Source organism: Gobius niger (assembly GCF_951799975.1).
Source record: "Gobius niger genome assembly, chromosome: 13".
NCBI classification, from domain to species: Eukaryota; Metazoa; Chordata; class Actinopteri; order Gobiiformes; family Gobiidae; genus Gobius; species Gobius niger.
This window is the reverse complement of record NC_136864.1, coordinates 11,753,980-11,771,010: the sequence shown is the minus strand read 5'-3', so window position 1 is coordinate 11,771,010 and position 17,031 is coordinate 11,753,980. Positions and strand designations below refer to the sequence as shown.

Sequence of the window (17,031 nt, the reverse complement as noted above, 5' to 3'; positions counted from 1 at the left end):
GGTATGGGCTTATGCCTTATGCATGCCCTTATAGGCTTAATGTTTTAACGTTTTTGTAGCTTATTTTTTAATCTGAATTGTGTGTTATATGTTTTATGTTGCACGATTGTACCGAGAAAAATCCCTAGTTTGTGAACTTGTTCTCAAACAATGGCAATAAAAACTGTTCTGATTCTGAAGAGTCTTATGTCGTCTCATTCATTTCTAAAGGCGCATTTCCTAAGTAGATGACTGGTTTCTGTATGCCTTAGGAGAAGGTTCGATTTATCTTAATGTCAAAGAAATCAAAATGAAAAAAAATGAAAAAGAAGATAAGTATGCGGCGCTGCAATGCTTACGTCGGATGTTACGCACAACAGTTTCCGGTGAGGAGGAGGTGATAGCGGAAGCGTGTGGGAGCAGCTCAGAGCAGCGCCGACTGGGAGAAGAAAAAAAAATGGGAGTCACGAAAGAAGTGCTCAGACCTGGGGACGGTAAGGGACCTTTCGTTGGTTGTTTTTTTAGCGTCCTTGCCAGTGTATTTAATAATGGAACATATTTGTTTCAGGGCGGAATTTCCCGCAGAGGGGCCACACAGTTTCCGTGCACTATGTGGGTGAGTAACGGCGACACACAATGGGCTTCCTCCGCGTCGGCGCATGGCCCACTCCTCACAAAAGAATCACCCAATCAGCCATTAAGCCGTTATCACTAGAGCCGGGGCTTTATATAATATTTGCGGCAGTGTTGTGTAATTTGAGTTTTCATCCAATAATTTGCCCTCCCTTCGTATGCAGGCTCTACTTTTGTGTTTTTGCTACGCGCATGTAGCGCCTACCCACTCGCCCATCCACCCACCCTCCCTCCATTCCTCCTACACAACATGGCCTCCTAAATGAATTTATTTTAATTCATCCATACAATTGTACCTCAACAACAATACTTCGTTGCACTTGACACCAGGTTAGGAATGGACGATTTAATAATAATGAATTGAATAACTGTCCCATATTATTCGATCTCGATTTTTGATTCGATTTTATTTTTCCATATTAGATTAAAATATGTTGCTGCTGATTCCTGAACTTACACACACGTTGTTTTGTTTTGTTTTTTTCCATCCTCATTTCAAACAAACAAATGCTTTCATCTCGCATTATTTCACACTCAAAAATCTTCTGTTGTCTCATCCAAGCTCCAAAACTATGAGCTGTTTCTGCCAAAGAAATGTCTGTAAAACCTGACGATTATTGCGTTGACCAAAGTAGAGATTGTGTTTAATTACCCAGCCCTTCCCCAGGTAATAAACCACCATATTAGTTGTCAGTGGTTGCTTTCATGTTCAGTTGATTCACTTGCGATGATGTAATAGAAATTTAAGGTTGTTTTTGTGATCACATGGGCCCAAGTTCTGTTTTCCCCTAGTGTGGCACATTGCAGTCTATATTTATTGTATTGTTGATCTACGTCCATTGTCCAAGATGTGAAGATGAGCTGGGTATTTTTTACTTTTTGGTGTGACTAATGTGCGTGCTTATATTTTATACAGGCACCTTGGTAAATGGTTCCAAGTTTGACTCGTCCCGGGACCGCGGGAAGCCATTTAAGTTCAAGATTGGGCTTGGTGAAGTGATTAGGGGCTGGGATGAAGGAGTTCAGCAGGTGAGTTAAAAAAAAATAAATAAAAATAAACTTTTCCGAATGAGTTAATAACATGAACAAGCTCAACCAATGTAATCAACTCTAGATTATCTTCTTCATCCGATTTGTACAATTTTGCAATAATTAATGATAATAGTGGAAGTGGTTTTGTTGACACTCAGTATTTTTGCTCCGTAGATGAGTGTCGGGGAGGTGTCCAGGCTGATCTGCACACCAGACTACGCCTATGGAGCCCAGGGCTACCCCCCGGTCATCCCGGCCAATGCTACACTGATTTTTGAAGTGGAACTGCTCACCTTCGGCTAATCTCTGAATGCCCCATAGCTCCTCATTCCATCCACATCTTTCACTGAATTTACTTAATATTGTGTTGTCAATAGTCTTATTACATTCACAATCATATGTACTCCACAATTGTAATGAACTGAATTTGAATCAATTGGCTGCTTAAGTAATTTGTTAGTGAAGTCATGAATTTTAGACAGCAACACTCAGTGATGTTTTTGTTGTGTGGCCAGTAACATCTGAATTATATGTGGAAAAGTATTAAAGCTTATTCAGGTTACAGGTTCAGTACGCACAGATGTCAAACATGTTTTTAAATCAAGATTACAGGAGGAGAAATCTCAAATCACAATGAAATGCCTCTTTGACTGTGTGCGCACCTAATCTTTTTGAATTGAACTACTGAAATCTTTCCTTTTCCATGATATTTGAATAATTTTATCACATGCCTGTAGTAGATTACAATATGCTTTTTGTATGACCTCTTGCATCGTCACCCTGCTCCTGTTTTCCATTTGAAACGGTCTTAATATGTGGGTATTGCACTTCTTGATTAAAACATTGGATACGGAGTTGTCTAAAGTTTTCATTACCGACAAGTGTGAAACCTATTATATAACTAGTAGTCTAGGCTCGACAAACGTGAAGGTGTTTAATTCATTTTAGTTTTGATATGTGTGAGGAATATTAAGGGAACGAACAAACAGCGGCATCTCGTGGTGAAATGCGTTATGTCAAGTTTAGTTTTTGGGTGAATGAAAACTTAATGCACTGGGGGAAAAAAGTTTGTTGAAGGGTATCATTGAGAAGCAAAAGATATAATGGCAATAGGAAAAGGGCGAACTTCACACATAAAAAATTCCCTTTCAGTTTTGAAATAGTGCTGCAAATCACTCACTTTCAATGTAGTGGGCGGATGGTCGTCACCTCTTAACCACGCCCCCGTCACTCACTTTGCATTTGTGTATTATGCACAATTGCCCCACAGAGAAATTAAATCTTAAAATTGAGGTGCAAGGATTTAAGAAACTTACAATTTACACAGGGCCTATTCCAAACCATTCATACTATTTGCTGTTTTAAGCATGGCGACGACTCTTCTTCTTGGGTATATCGTTTTTTCCTCCGTCCAGGAAAGCTACTCACAGCCCGTCTATGGTAAGCGCATTTTCTTAGACTTAAGATGTTGGTCGGTTGGATGAAGTATTGCACTGGCTTGTATGTGCACTAAATAAGTTGCTCTAAATTCCACTGACGGCCCCAAATTATTACCAACTCATGCAACTAATTTATCTTTTCATTCCTTGAAAACAATCCAGTGACAGCACACAGGAGACACTGACTCTCTCGACTAACGCATGGTGCAAAGAGTGAACATGCATTGTCTGTCTTTACTTACAAATTAGCGTGAAAATGTAAACACAAAAAACAGTTTTGGGTATTTTCACAATAGTATATCTACTGTCTGTGCGCAGGTTTTGCTACAAAGTTCACATTATTACAACAAAGCGCTCTTTGACCTTAAATTGCAGACGCTCTGTGTGTTGGGTTCTAATCAAAAGGGTTAAAATAAGTTATACCTTAAATTATGACTTGGTTAAGAAACACATGTGGGACAATAATCATCTTGAATCATCGTCTCACCATAATCATTATCTTGATAATAATGTCACCTAATCAGTGGTCTAACTTTACGCACAGTTATTTTACGCACCGCTTGGCCACGGTAGCTCCACTGCCTATAAGCATCAACGTTAATCTGTGGCATTATATCATTATTTCATTTCATAAGCCTCCATTAACTCGCCGCTCGTGCTCCTCTGTGACGTGATTGTTTGGCCGGTGCTACACTTAACACCGCTGCATTGCCAACATGTTTACGCACACGCGGTGAGGGGTGGGGGTCAGCGTAGCATCCAGCCACCTCGGTGTGAGTCATCCCCCTGGCCCGGACCCGCTCTCGGACTGGCCCACTGTGGAGGCGCTCACATGAGGAATGTGAAGCGCGCTTTAACCGCCCGGTGCGAAGAGGAAGGACTGGCCCCGTGACGTCAACGCAAGCCGGGGGAGAGTCGTGCCAACATGGCGCACTGTGGATTCTGGGGGTGCACTAGTTGTTATCGTGATCATTTAAGCCAGTGGTTCTCAAACTTTTGGAGCCACGACCCCCATTATAACAGTTAAAGGGGTTCGTGACCCCACGCCCTGGTCACACCATGAGAAATAGGCACAATAGCCTATATAATTCTTAATGAACTAAGAAAAAGAACGAATGGCTAAAGTAAAATTCATCAAATTACGTGCAAATAATGGCACTCTGGTAAAATAGCACACAAATGCTACAATAAAATATTAGATATGCCAATAAAAATATGTATATTTTATCTACATGATCTGGTGACCCCCTCAATTTGTCTCCCAACCCCCAGGTTGAGAACCACTGATTTAAGATAAGATGATACTTTATTGATCTCACAGATGGAGAAATTGCATTCGATGAGAGAGCATCCGGCAGCAGCACCCATTCAGTGCGCACCACTCTTTTTTTTCTTTGGTGAAAGATCGTTGTGTCGCGGCCGCCATCTTCACTGTTTTGGTCACAGGAGCACTGGTTGATGGGAAATCCGTAGACGATGACCACGGCGGTGGAGCTCTTGCGCTTGGCCACGATGTTCTTGGCCACACAGGTGTAGTTGGCCGTGTCGGACAGACGCGCCTGCTTGATGATCAGGTTGTGTCCACGGTGATGTAGAAGTTCCTGTCCTCGGCCGGGTCGATGATCTCGTTGTCCTTCAGCCACTCCACCCGCATGACCTTGGAGGATGGCGAAACTGTAGCTGCCCTCTGTCTCCTCTGATCATCTGAAACGGTGCACCGCCTCCTGGGCTTGTCCCCGTCTCAGAGCGTGGTGTCCTGCACTGGTCAGCTCCACCTCGTCCTTCCTCTTCCTCCTGCACAGCTCCCTCCACAGTCTATCACCATCTCCTCGTTGGTCCCTTTTGTTGTTTCCTGTAGCTCCTCTTGTGACGCCTCCTCCGTGCTGCAGGTGTGGGGGCTCTTGGTGCCTCTTCACTGTTCAGTGTCTCAGAAGAAGATGTTTGTAGATCTCAAATGGGTTTAGCTGATAAGCTAGCAGTTTGTTTACCTTCAAAAAGCTGCTTTCTTCAGGACCATTTTGGACTCTCAAAGTAAACAAATCCACCAAACCTCCACAAAAACACGGTAAAGACGTACAAAAGTATCCAGAAAAACATCGTAGTTCGCTGAAAAAGGCAAACAATTCAGCTGCACCAGGAGAGAGGGAGGTCACTTCACTTTCACACAAATGCTACAATAAAATATTAGATATATGCCAATAAAAATATGTATATTTTATCTACATGATCTGGTGACCCCCTCAATTTGTCTCCCGACCCCCAGGTTGAGAACCACTGATTTAAGCAGTCGCGAGCCCATTTTTCCTCGTAGTTTAAGAAGGTATTGATACAAAATGGTTATACTTTACTTAGGGTAATGTGGAAATTATACAACAGGACATGTAAATTAGCAGGACACATGATTGGTATTAGGTTGGCAATATTATATAAACAGGGCAACAGATATCTCTTAAATGTTGCTTGTTTATGTCTATTACTAGTAATTTATAATGTATCACAATTAGGCTATAGAGTTACTTGCTCAACAGTGTCCTTAGTTAAGATATTTTCATCAAATTGTCATGACTGCTGTAAAGGAAAGGGTTTCCCAAATATGCCTTAAAGCAGTACTAATTAACTTGTTTACCTTAATAAATCCTTTTCGTAGTCCCTCTGGGGGTAATACAAGTGCTAATGGGATGATTGGGGGTCTTTCATCTCCCCCGGTGTCTCTGGCCATAAAACCACAACTTCTCTGCCTCCGGGTCGGAGTCGCAATACACACTAATCACGAAGAAGAAGCTAATAGGCTAACGGGCAAAGCTAACTGCGGGCTAGCGCCACTTAAACAGTACATACAGTCAAGTTTGCGTGAAAAAAAGTATCTTTATTGTGTCATTGGATGTACAATATCCCTCTCTCCCTAAAAAAACGCAACATGCTACAACACCTGCAGTGGCGCTTATGGCCTCTAGGGGCATGAGTTACTTAGTACTGCTTTAATTCTGGGGAACCAACTGGTTACTGGCTAATTACTAACTCTATAAACATTATAAACTACAACCAATTGTCTCTTGCTGATATGATATGATGTTAATATGAGCATTTGTGATAGTTTAGATTGTGTTTTAGACAAGTATTACATGTGAGGTATTGTTCCTGTGCTATGGATGATAAACAGAAAAGGCATAACAAGTTGCCAAAACGCCATGAAGCTGATTCACAGTGGCTACTACGCATAATGAAAATTGAGCTGCTGAATTGGATATATTAACACATGATTCTGACTGTGCACATGTAATAACCAATCTAATAACGTGAGAGGAAATGTGGATAAAACTGTCTACAATTATGGATCTAATTTAATCCCTGTGTTTGTCTTTGGACAGTGGTGTCAGCCCCGTCGTCTGAACGGCCTCCTAGTCCCTGGACTCATGGTGGAACTGTAGGGAACCACTACAGAGACCACACCAGAAACAAGACCAAAGACCTGCTCATCGGGGAGAGCCACAACAACACCACCACACAGATCATTGTACGACGTGGTTTGCTTTCAGTTTTATAATGTTGGGAAACTGTTGTAAAGGACAGTAGACTGGGGAATATGGACAGCAGATGGACGATAGGTCAGTGTTTCTGCGGGGCATTAAAAGTCAAATCAGTTTTTGGAGGGTTTTGCTCAACTGTTATATTTGCATAAGTTCATTGAAATTCCAAAAGCTTCAGTTTTGGCAGAAATTGTCCACAATTTCTTGGTCAAACGTTGCTTGTTGTGTCTCCCCTCATTCCTCTGTTTGATAGAATATTGGAAAATCTTAAGAAATAGAATATGCACAGTTTTTTGTGATTGTGGCATAAGAAGGTTAGGATTTGGGCATTAAAAAGCATTCAATTTGACTTGCTGCTGCCATCTTTAATCTGATGCAATAGGTCTGTGAGTATAATGTCTTTGTAAAGTGGAAGTACAAAGTTAGGGTGATAAAACTAATCCGAGAGGTGCTATTATTTCAAAAAGTTACTCCAGTAAATGTCGTATTTTGGGTAATTATTTTTGGATTCCTAACTCGAACTGAATCATTTGTATTTCATTCAGAATGTGGATCATGTTTACTACACGTCTAAGATCTACAGTCCCACTGACACGGCGAGAGCAGAGCTGTGGGTGGATTTCAGCGAGCGTCAGGAAACATGGAGGAGCCACGGCGTCCTGCCAAACCTGCAGCGCCACGCCGAGGTAGGACCATCTCAAACTCCTACTTCATCTGTAATCAGTACAGGAACACTTCAGAAATCTTTGCTGGACCCTCCACAATAATTCCTGGATCTCTAGGCTCTACAGAGGTGACATGTAATGCAAGATACAGTGTTTAATAGTGTCTTTGAACACTGATGTGTGAGAGTGAATGTGTGAGTTTATTCCTTGATGGAAGTGTCTGAATCAATTTGCAATGTATAAGTATTCTGTTTGATGTGGCCTAATTAAAGTAAGTGTTGATAATGAAACCTATTTCTCTTGTTATAGAGAGTACGTCTTTCCTTTGACTTCCCGTTCTATGGTCACCCCCTGAAAGAAGTCACAGTGGCCAGTGGTGGTAAGACTCTGCTCATCCTATAAGATCATTGTCTACTTTGGCCAGTTTTGGACTTATTTTCCATTGATTTGTCACTGTTTGGTGATTTTCACTGGTAATTGGCTCAGAAGAGGGAAACTGCACGAGAGGAGAAGAAGGGACTATAAGGAGTTTAAAAATGTAAAAAATTAAGCATTTTCCTCCCCCTACATGTTTCAGCCATGTCCTAATGTGTAGAATGAGCCCAGACAGATTCACCACAACTTAATATAGAAGGTGCAGTTACACCTATTACCTGAGGTGGCAGTAGTGAGTATAAAATGGCCAACTTGCATTTAGTCCCTTTGAAGGGTCTAGACCTGATTTTTTTTTTTTTCAGTAGTGGAACACATTTTGTTTTGTCCTCATTAAAGGAATAGGCCACCGTTTTTACATACTAAGATATGTTCTTACCTCACTTTAGACGTGTTAATATATCCCCGTCTGGTCTTTGTCCGTGCGCTCTGTCACGCAAACGGAGCACATACGCAGCCTCTCCCACATGTCATATAGCTCCGAAAAAGCTCACGATAGAAGCTACCAAGCTCTTCCACGTGTTCCCTATTTAAATAAAGTTACGTGAAGTGTTTTCATGCGAAGTATATTTACACAGAAATGTAACGTGTCGATTTTATAAGCAAATAAAAAGGGGGACTATATTGTGAGGCGTAATGATACGAGGAGCAAAACGTCCGCGCAGTAACTCCTAAAGACTTCCCACCGCTCACTTCCGTCAATAACCTTTAGGAGTTACTGCGCGGACGTTTTGCTCCTCGTATCATTACGCCTCACAATATAGTCCCCCTTTTTATTTGCTTATAAAATCGACACGTTACATTTCTGTGTAAATATACTTCGCATGAAAACACTTCACGTAACTTTATTTAAATAGGGAACACGTGGAAGAGCTTGGTAGCTTCTATCGTGAGCTTTTTCGGAGCTATGTGACATGTGGGAGAGGCTGCGTATGTGCTCCGTTTGCCTGGCAGAGCGCACGGACAAAGACCAGACGGGGATATATTAACTCGACTAAAGTGAGGTAAGAACATATCTTAGTATGTAAAAACGGTGGCCTATTCCTTTAAGCATATTGGTTATTCTGTCTAGTATTTCTGTGACAATGACTTTGACAAGTTGTGAAATGTGCCTACAAACCTATCACTGTGAAGAATCAGAATGTTACAAATATGTTAGAAAAGTTAGGTTTGGATATTGATATTTCACTGGTTTACTCTGGTTTGATATATTTTGTAATGATTTTTATATCGCTTCCTTATTGGAAATTATATGACACAATAAGAGCTTGAAATTCTTGCTATCACCGTCAAACCATACTGTACCAAAGGGCCATTGGCAAGTCATGGTTTTATCCTGAGAATATGGAACTCTCCCTCATCCTGTTACTTGTGTTTTGGCATATATCATATATCATTTATTCCTTTTACCTTCATGAACTTGTCACCTCATTCATTCATTATTTATTCATCATTTATTTATTTGGCATGGACACTGTACATTAATAAACATTTCTGCGCATGCACTGGATTTGGCCAAAAGGCTATTTTTTATTTATAGACACTGGACAGATGTTGTGTCCCTAAAGATGATAAAAAAAAATACAAGGTCAGAGCATTACACCTGTTCTCATTGGAAGGAAATACTGGTTATTTTGGACTAAAATCAGGTGCACTTTATGTAACTGAATCCAGTCTGAAAAAGAATATGGTTTGTTGCTGTTTTTTTAGGTGAACATGTGTATTGCTTATTCTCTCTTATTTTCAGATGTTTGAGACACAAATGGCTTTTTCATCCAATAGATCAGAATAATATCATTGTTTTTCTTTTTTTCAGGTTTCATTTACACTGGAGAAGTGATGCACCAGCTCCTCACAGCCACACAGTACATCGCTCCTCTGATGGCCAACTTTGACCCGAGCCTCTCCACAAACTCCTCTGTGTTTTACTTTGATAACGGTAAGAGACAAATATACCATTTATTGATCACATTGTATTACTCCACCATTTGAAAACACTTGTTAAAAGCTACTGCACATTGTCACAGAGGTCATGATGGTATTTGCTTTATGTGTGTTGTGTTTAGTAACAGTTTTACCCACTGTACACCAGTATTTCCCAACCGGGAGTACAGGAGTAATTGGGAGAGTTATTTCAAATATGTGTGTAGTTTAGCTTTGCTTTAACCTCTCAACCCCCACCTGAACCGAGCACATTTCGTCCAGTTTGGCTTTACCCAAATCTAAAATCTTCTTGAAAAAAGCTTCTCGAAAAAAGCATCAAGATAGTGACAAGAACGAGACGAAACTAAAATGAAAAAGTGATGAAAAAAAACTACAAAAAGACAAAAAGAAACAAAAACATGGCGATAACGCAACAAAAAAGTGTCAAAAAAGCAATGGTAAAGCAACAAAAACAGGACAAAACACCTTTTTTACCTTTTTTATCGAGGCTAAAACTCTCTCTCTTCTCGCTTTTTCATGACTTCGAGGCCTTACCTTTCAAATGGCCTATAAGCTGTAAACAGAGCGCATTCTCTCCAGTTCGGCTTTGCCCAAATCTAAAAAACGTTTCGTAAGCTTGTCGTCACTTTTTTGTCACGTTTTTGCTGCGTTTTTGCTGCTTTTTGATCCTCATTTACGCCTCGTTTTCTGGAAGATTTTAAATTTGGGTAGTGCCTGGATGCCTGCATAATAACTGAAGAAAATTAGCTTGAGTCGGTGGGGGTTAAGATGTTAAACACTCAAACACTTAAAGACTCAAAGGACACACACAAGGCAAAATAGGCCGTCTACTCTTCCTTTACGTTGACCACTCAGTTAATCTAATGCAGGTATTGGGGGATGGAGTTTTCTTTTTCATTCATCAGGGATTAAAAAGTTTCACCTTCATTTCCATCCAGACGTTGCTCAAATCATTTGCAATCTGAGCATGGAATGTGTAAAAAGTGCCGAGTCTCGTTCCCGTCACAGGCTCAGCTCTGGTGGTGCAGTGGGACCAGGTTCTCCTCCAGGACAACTCCAGACTCGGACCCTTCACGTTCCAGGCTGCTCTCCACAAAGACGGCCGCATCCTGTTCACATACAAACAGGTGACATTTTCTGTTCTTTTTTTACTCTCAGATCTATGCTGCAGCATCCTTCTAACTTCCCTTTGCCATTGATATCATTGCTCGAATATAAGTACAGAAATATTTAAAGTAGCAAATATACAAAAGTACAGCGGTCAAAACCTTCTTCCTTGCCGTGAGTCAGCTTTAAATTGACAGTTTTATAAGCTTAGTGACGTTCATTGTGTCGACTTGTTACTAGTATAACTTTCAAGGTTCATTTAGTCAGACACTAGGATTAGAGATGATGAATTAAAGTTAAAAACCTTTTTCAGCTGCAATCGGTATGTTTATCTTTTTTGTTTTGGACGGCGCTCAAGTACAGTAAAGGGCGAATCCTCAAAAACTCTATTTAACCGCTTAATACCCTCCTGAACTGAGCAGATTTTCTCCAGTTTCCCAAATCTAAAAGCTTCTTAAATAAAGTGTCAAAATAGCAACAAGAAGAAAACGAGGATGAAAACATGACTAAAATATGATAAAAAAAAGCAACAAAAATATGATTAAAAAGTGGCAAAAATATGATAAAAAGTGACAAAAATATGATTAAAAAATGGCAAAAATATGATTAAAAAGTGACAAAAATATGATAAAAAGTGACAAAAATATGATAAAAAAAAGTGACAAAAATATGATAAAAAAATGGCAAAAATATGATAAAAAAGTGATAAAAATATGATTAAAAAATTGCAAAAATATGATACGAAAGTGACAAAAATATGATTAAAAATGGCAAAAATATGATAAAAAGTAACAAAAATATGATTAAAAAATTACAAAAATATGATAAAAAGTGACAGAAATATTTTTTCAAAAGTGACAAAAATATGATAAAAAAGTGATAAAAAAGCAAAAAAATGAGCCACACAAAGAGTGACAAAAACTTGCAAGAAAAGCAACAATAGAAATTAAAAAGTAGATGAAAACTTGACAAAAACACGATGAAAAAAGCGTCAAAAAGCGAAACAAAAAAGGCAAAGAAGAAAGCAACACATTATGGCCAAAAAACACGACAAAAAAACACGACAAAAATGCTTTAAAATATGATGCAACAAAAAAGTCCCGATAAGTTTTGTAAGTCTTAGCTTTCAAATGAGGCGTTACACTGGCCCATAGGCTGTAAGCTTTTAGATTTGGGTAAAGCTGAACTGGAGAAAATGCGCTTGGTTAAGGCGGGGGATGAGAGGGCACTTACTGACCACCTGCTCCTCTGTCCCAATCATCTCAATCTGGCTCCCCTGACTTTATCTCCAAAACGTGTTGCTCCGATGCTTCCGAACACATCCGTCCTGGATCCATGAACAGAGAACATCTTTTGCTCCTCACTGTCTGTCCCCCATGTGGTTCCACGAACAGCTGGTCTCGCCGGTCTTTCATGTTTCTGTTCTTTCATCTGGACACTTTTATGACCCAAAAGCACAAGACAAACGTTGATTTCCTTCACAGATCCCGGTGGACATCGGCCTCATCAGCTCTGAGCACCATCCTGTTCGAGTGGGTCTGTCCGATGCTTTTGTGGTGCTGCATGAGATCGAGCAGATCCCCAGTAAGTCACATATTGGGGATTTTTGATGTGGGACAAAACAGGTTTGAAAAGGCATATATTTCGAAAGAGAGAGGTCTGAGCTGCACGGGTTTGGAAAATCAGGCTTTGTTTGAATATTAAGAGAGTTTTTTTAAATATATTTTTGTGAGCTTGTGAATAATCAAACCCTCTTGCGTCAGTATATATATAACCTCTTAACCTCCACCTGAACTGAGCACATTTTGTCCAGTTTGGCTTTACCCAAATCTGAAGGTTTCTTGAAAATGGTGTCAAAATAGCAACACAAATTTGATGAAAACGAGGATGAAAACACAACAAAAAAGCGACGAAGTGCAACAAAAAAACTCAAAAAGAGTAACAGAAAAGTGACAAAATGTGTGACAAAACACAACAAAAAAGCATTAAAAAAAAAAGTCCAACAAAAGGGAGAACAACTCGGCAACAATGCGAGGAAAAAGATTTGTTTAGATGAGTTTTGTAGGACTTTCAAATGAGGCTTTACTCTGGCCTATAGGCTGTAACCTTTTAGATTTGGGTAAGAAGAAAACGAGGAGGAAAACACAAAGAAAAAGCAATAATAAGTGACCAAAAAAGGGCACAAAACTGCACAAAATAGTGACAACAAAGCCACAAAGGAGCAACAAAAAAGTGGCAAAAATGAGATGAAAAAGAATGTGAAAAAGGTGACAACAACAAGACAGAAACAACGTAATGAAAAAGAGGCTGTGTGCTGTTGTCAAGAAGCTTTGAGATTTGGGCTATGCCAAAAGCCACCTGAACCGAGCACATTCTCTCCAGTTTGGCTTTTAAAATAAGGATGAAAACATGACAAAAAGTGACAAATGAGAGATAAAACGTGCCGGAAAAGCAACAATAACACAATAAAAGAGCGACAAAAATATAAGTTAAGAGTGATGAAATAGCAACACAAATGCCACAAGAAAAACAAAAACGCCACAAAAAATGATATATGATAAAAAAAAAAGTGACAAAAATATGATTAAAAAAAAGTGACAAAAATATGATAAAAAATGACAAAAATATGATTAAAAAAAGACAAAAATATGATAAAAAATGACAAAAATATGATTAAAAAAAGTGACAAAAGTATGATAAAAAATACGATTAAAAAAGACAAAAATATGATAAAAAATGATTTAAAAAATGACAAAAATATGATTAAAAATGACAAAAATATGATTAAAAATGACAAAAATATGATAAAAAAATGACAAAAATATGATAAAAAAAATGACAAAAATATGATAAAAAAGTGACAAAAATATGATAAAAAATCATATTTTTGATATGATAAAAAAGTGAAAAAAGTATGATAAAAAAACGATTAAAAAAGACAAAAATATGTTAAAAAATGATTTAAAAAATGACAAAAACATGATTAAAAAATGAGAAAAATACGATTAAAATGACAAAAATATGATTAAAAATGACAAAATTATTATTAAAAAAATGACACAAATATGATAAAAAAGTGACAAAAAAATGATAAAAATATGATAAAAAATGACAAAAAAAGACAAAAATATGATAAAAAAAATGACAAAAATATGATTTAAAAAAAGGGACGAAAATACGATAAAAACATCTAAAAAGGAGCCAGCAATGCACACACTAGCAATGCCAGCCCTCTTTCATTTCACATTCCCTATAGTACTGACTTGTTTGTATTTGTGTTGTTGATGTGTCTTGTCTGGAGGTATGTGGGGAGGGCGAAGGGTTTTTATCGAATCTGTATTGTTGTATGTGGTTTGTCTTTCTTGGTCAACCCCTTGACTTGTGAATCTCATCTTCATTTCTGTTATGGGTTGTCCGTTCCCTGCCAGGGTCTGCAGATGTGAATTGAATTAGGCTAACTCTGATACAATACCAGCCAGAATCGGAGGAGGGAAAGTATTTTGAGTGAACATTAGTCTCTGATATGAGTTAATGTTGTTGCAGATGTCCGAAGGAAAACCATCTATGAATATCACAAAGTGGACATCCTCAAGTCCAAAATCTCCAGTTGTGCAGCTGTGGAGATGTTTCCTCTTCCAAGTAAGTTCTGACTCTAATATTAAGCTTATTGTCAAAGGTTTAAAATTGTGACACGTTTTGTCGGTCCTCCAGCGTGCCTCCAGTTCTCCAGCTGTGGCGCTTGCGTTTCTTCCCAGATCGGATTTAATTGCAGCTGGTGCGATCAACTCGAGAGGTGAAATTTGCGACAATCCCTTTACATTTAGAGGAAACAATATCATGATTTTTTAACTCGTTTCCCTTCAGGTGCTCCAGCGGTTTTGACCGTAATCGCCAGGACTGGGTGGACCACGGCTGTCTGGACGAGGTTTGCACGTTTTACTGAATCTGCATTAACCTTTTAACCCTGAACTGAGCACATTTTCTCCAGTTTGGCTTTACCCAAATCTAAAGGCTTCAGGAAAAAAGCGACAAAAATGAAAGGAAAACAAGTATGAAGACAAATAGTGACAAAAAAAGCAATGAAAAAGTGAGAAAATGCGATTAAAAGGCCCCAAAAAAGCAACAAAAACACAACAAAAAATTCTCCCAAAATCACGAAAAAGTGCCAAAAAAAATAAAAATAAAAAAACAAACAAAAAGTGACAAAAAATTGAAAGTGAAACAAAAAACCTGTCAAAAACGCTATTAAAAAAGACCCCCCCCCAAAAAAAAAGCAACAAAAGAGTGACAAAAAAGCGACAACACGGCAAATACACAAAGAAAAGGATCCATTTAATTAGATCAGTTATGTAGGTCTTTCAAATGTATTTTATGTATTGGTTTATTTGGTCTCATGCATGTAAACAAGCCACACCGGGTTGTAACCTTGTTTGTTGTCATTTGTTCCCATAGGGAAATTTGTCCTCTGCATTTAACCCATCCTTCGATGCCGCTGGGGCAGCCTGTAAGGAGCAGTGACCCGTCTCCATGATGTGGAGCCGGGCTGGTGGTCAGAATCACCTGGCTGGAGGATTCACCTATTGCACATGTTTTTAGTGGTAGGGGAAACCCGAGTACCCGGAAAACTCCACACAGAGGATTTAGACTGATCTATTGGCTGTAAGCTTCTAGATTTGGGGAAAGCGCAACTGAAGAAAATGCACTCGGTTAAGGTGGGGAGTAAGAGGTTAATGTATTCTTCACCAAACAACTCAGAGCTTTTCGACCCCCACAGAAACGCCCCGACTTGGACTGACTGATAAATGAACAATTATTAATATTAAGCCTTTACTCCCGTTTGTCATTCAGAAGCGGGACTCGCGGTGTCTCGAGACGTCAGACCCCTCTGGTTCGCTCCTCTCGCCTCAGAGCACCACCCCCGTCCTGTCTGCGGCGGGACAGCAGAGGGGAGTCACACTCGGCCCCCACAACAACACTCAGGAAACGGCCAACGCATCTCGCAGTAACACCAAGAGCAAGAGGATTTCCACTGGACAGCCCTCGACGGGTGGCAGCGGAGGTTGGAAAAACTCACTCTTTCACAATCACAAAAGGTCGAGCTAAAACAATGATCGGACTCAAGGGGCTCAGAGTCGTCTTTATTGGGTGTATTGCTGGGAGAGGTTGTTGACAAATTTATGAATAAGACGCCTTTCCTCTCTGACAGTGTGGTGAGAGTGGGCGGGCGGTGAGTTAGCGTCTGTTCTGCCCAGTGTTTTCCCCGTCAGGCAGCAGACATTTCCCAGAGCAGTGTGTAAACAGTCGGTGTCCTCGGCCCCTCGTCATGATGACCTCATCTGTGTCTGAGCTTTAACGGCTCTGTATGAACGTGAGAAAGTATAATGAAAGCACCGGGAAATATCATTCAGAATCAGAACAAGCAACATAAAGCATGAATAGAATAAATATAAGTCTGCAAGGGCATGCAAGATGAGATAAATCAGGATTAAAAAATAAGATATTGTAAAAATTAGCTAAATGTGAATATACAAAACATACACAATAGACCGCAGATGTGAATGTATTGTGAAATTTGAGCTGTAGGTTGAGTAAATGAATAAACCAGAGGAGTTTGTAAAGTTCAAAGTCTCCCAGCTTCCTGAATCAGCTCCACTTTGTTGCCTGTCAACATTAGACAGTGACTGAATGATTATTGTCTCTCAGGTTCCTATGCGGCCCCGGAGCAGGCCCAGGTGGGTCTCGTGGTGGGCGTCGCTGTGGGAACCGTCGTCATAGCAGCAGCTGTTCTTCTGTCCCTGTACGTGTACATCCACCCGACCTCTAACCTCAGCCTCTTCCTCATCGAGGTACAGAACAAGAAGATATATTGTCGGTAATGCACTGTTCATTGTGTTGTTGATGCTTCAGTTGAACTGTGTCCTCGCTCCCACAGAGGCGGCCGACCCGCTGGCCCATCCTGAGGTTCCGGCGCGGCTCGGGCCGGCCCTCGTACGCCGACGTGGAGCTCTCGGGACACGACGGAGACTGCTCTGTGGTCATTGATCCCAAACAGGCCTTCATCATCTCTGACCGACGGGAGAGCGAGCAGAAGGAGGGGTTTGTTGTCCCGGACCAACGCGAGCGCTTCCTCTTGTCTGAAAACTCCTGACAAAAGAACTACAAATCCCAGAATGCTTTGGGAATTCTATTTCTTTACTGAATGCACAGATTGTGTGGACTGAAATGGAGCATTCAGACATTGTTCAGCCTCTGTGAGGGAAACAAACATACGCA

At 40.0% G+C, this 17,031-nt stretch overlaps 2 protein-coding genes across 2 annotated transcripts; both read left to right on the top strand.

The window, feature by feature from the left end:
- The first annotated feature begins 344 nt into the window (after positions 1 to 344).
- Positions 345 to 2,496, top strand: LOC306973198 (uncharacterized protein). Its single transcript, XM_079570057.1, has 4 exons — positions 345 to 473; positions 548 to 595; positions 1,529 to 1,641; positions 1,819 to 2,496. The coding sequence occupies exons 1-4, from the start codon at positions 437 to 439 to the stop codon at positions 1,945 to 1,947; spliced, it is 327 nt and encodes a 108-aa protein (XP_079426183.1). The 5' UTR covers positions 345 to 436; the 3' UTR covers positions 1,948 to 2,496.
- Positions 2,497 to 3,011: 515 nt separating this feature from the next.
- LOC306972867 (plexin domain-containing protein 2-like) lies at positions 3,012 to 16,906 on the top strand (the record flags this gene model as incomplete). Its single annotated transcript, XM_079569574.1, has 13 exons — positions 3,012 to 3,084; positions 6,452 to 6,597; positions 7,156 to 7,296; positions 7,585 to 7,654; positions 9,524 to 9,646; positions 10,660 to 10,778; positions 12,243 to 12,342; positions 14,302 to 14,397; positions 14,470 to 14,551; positions 14,623 to 14,683; positions 15,607 to 15,817; positions 16,462 to 16,604; positions 16,691 to 16,906. The coding sequence occupies 13 exons, from the start codon at positions 3,012 to 3,014 to the stop codon at positions 16,904 to 16,906; spliced, it is 1,581 nt and encodes a 526-aa protein (XP_079425700.1).
- Between the last annotated feature and the right edge of the window lie 125 nt (positions 16,907 to 17,031).

Bases quoted from the DNA above. Each gene is read 5' to 3' on its own strand.
- LOC306973198 (XM_079570057.1), top strand. From the start codon at position 437: ATGGGAGTCACGAAAGAAGTGCTCAGACCTGGGGACG. The intron at 596-1,528 runs GTGAGTAACGGC...TATTTTATACAG, and splicing joins AGTTTCCGTGCACTATGTGG to GCACCTTGGTAAATGGTTCC. The intron at 1,642-1,818 runs GTGAGTTAAAAA...TTTGCTCCGTAG, and splicing joins GGGATGAAGGAGTTCAGCAG to ATGAGTGTCGGGGAGGTGTC.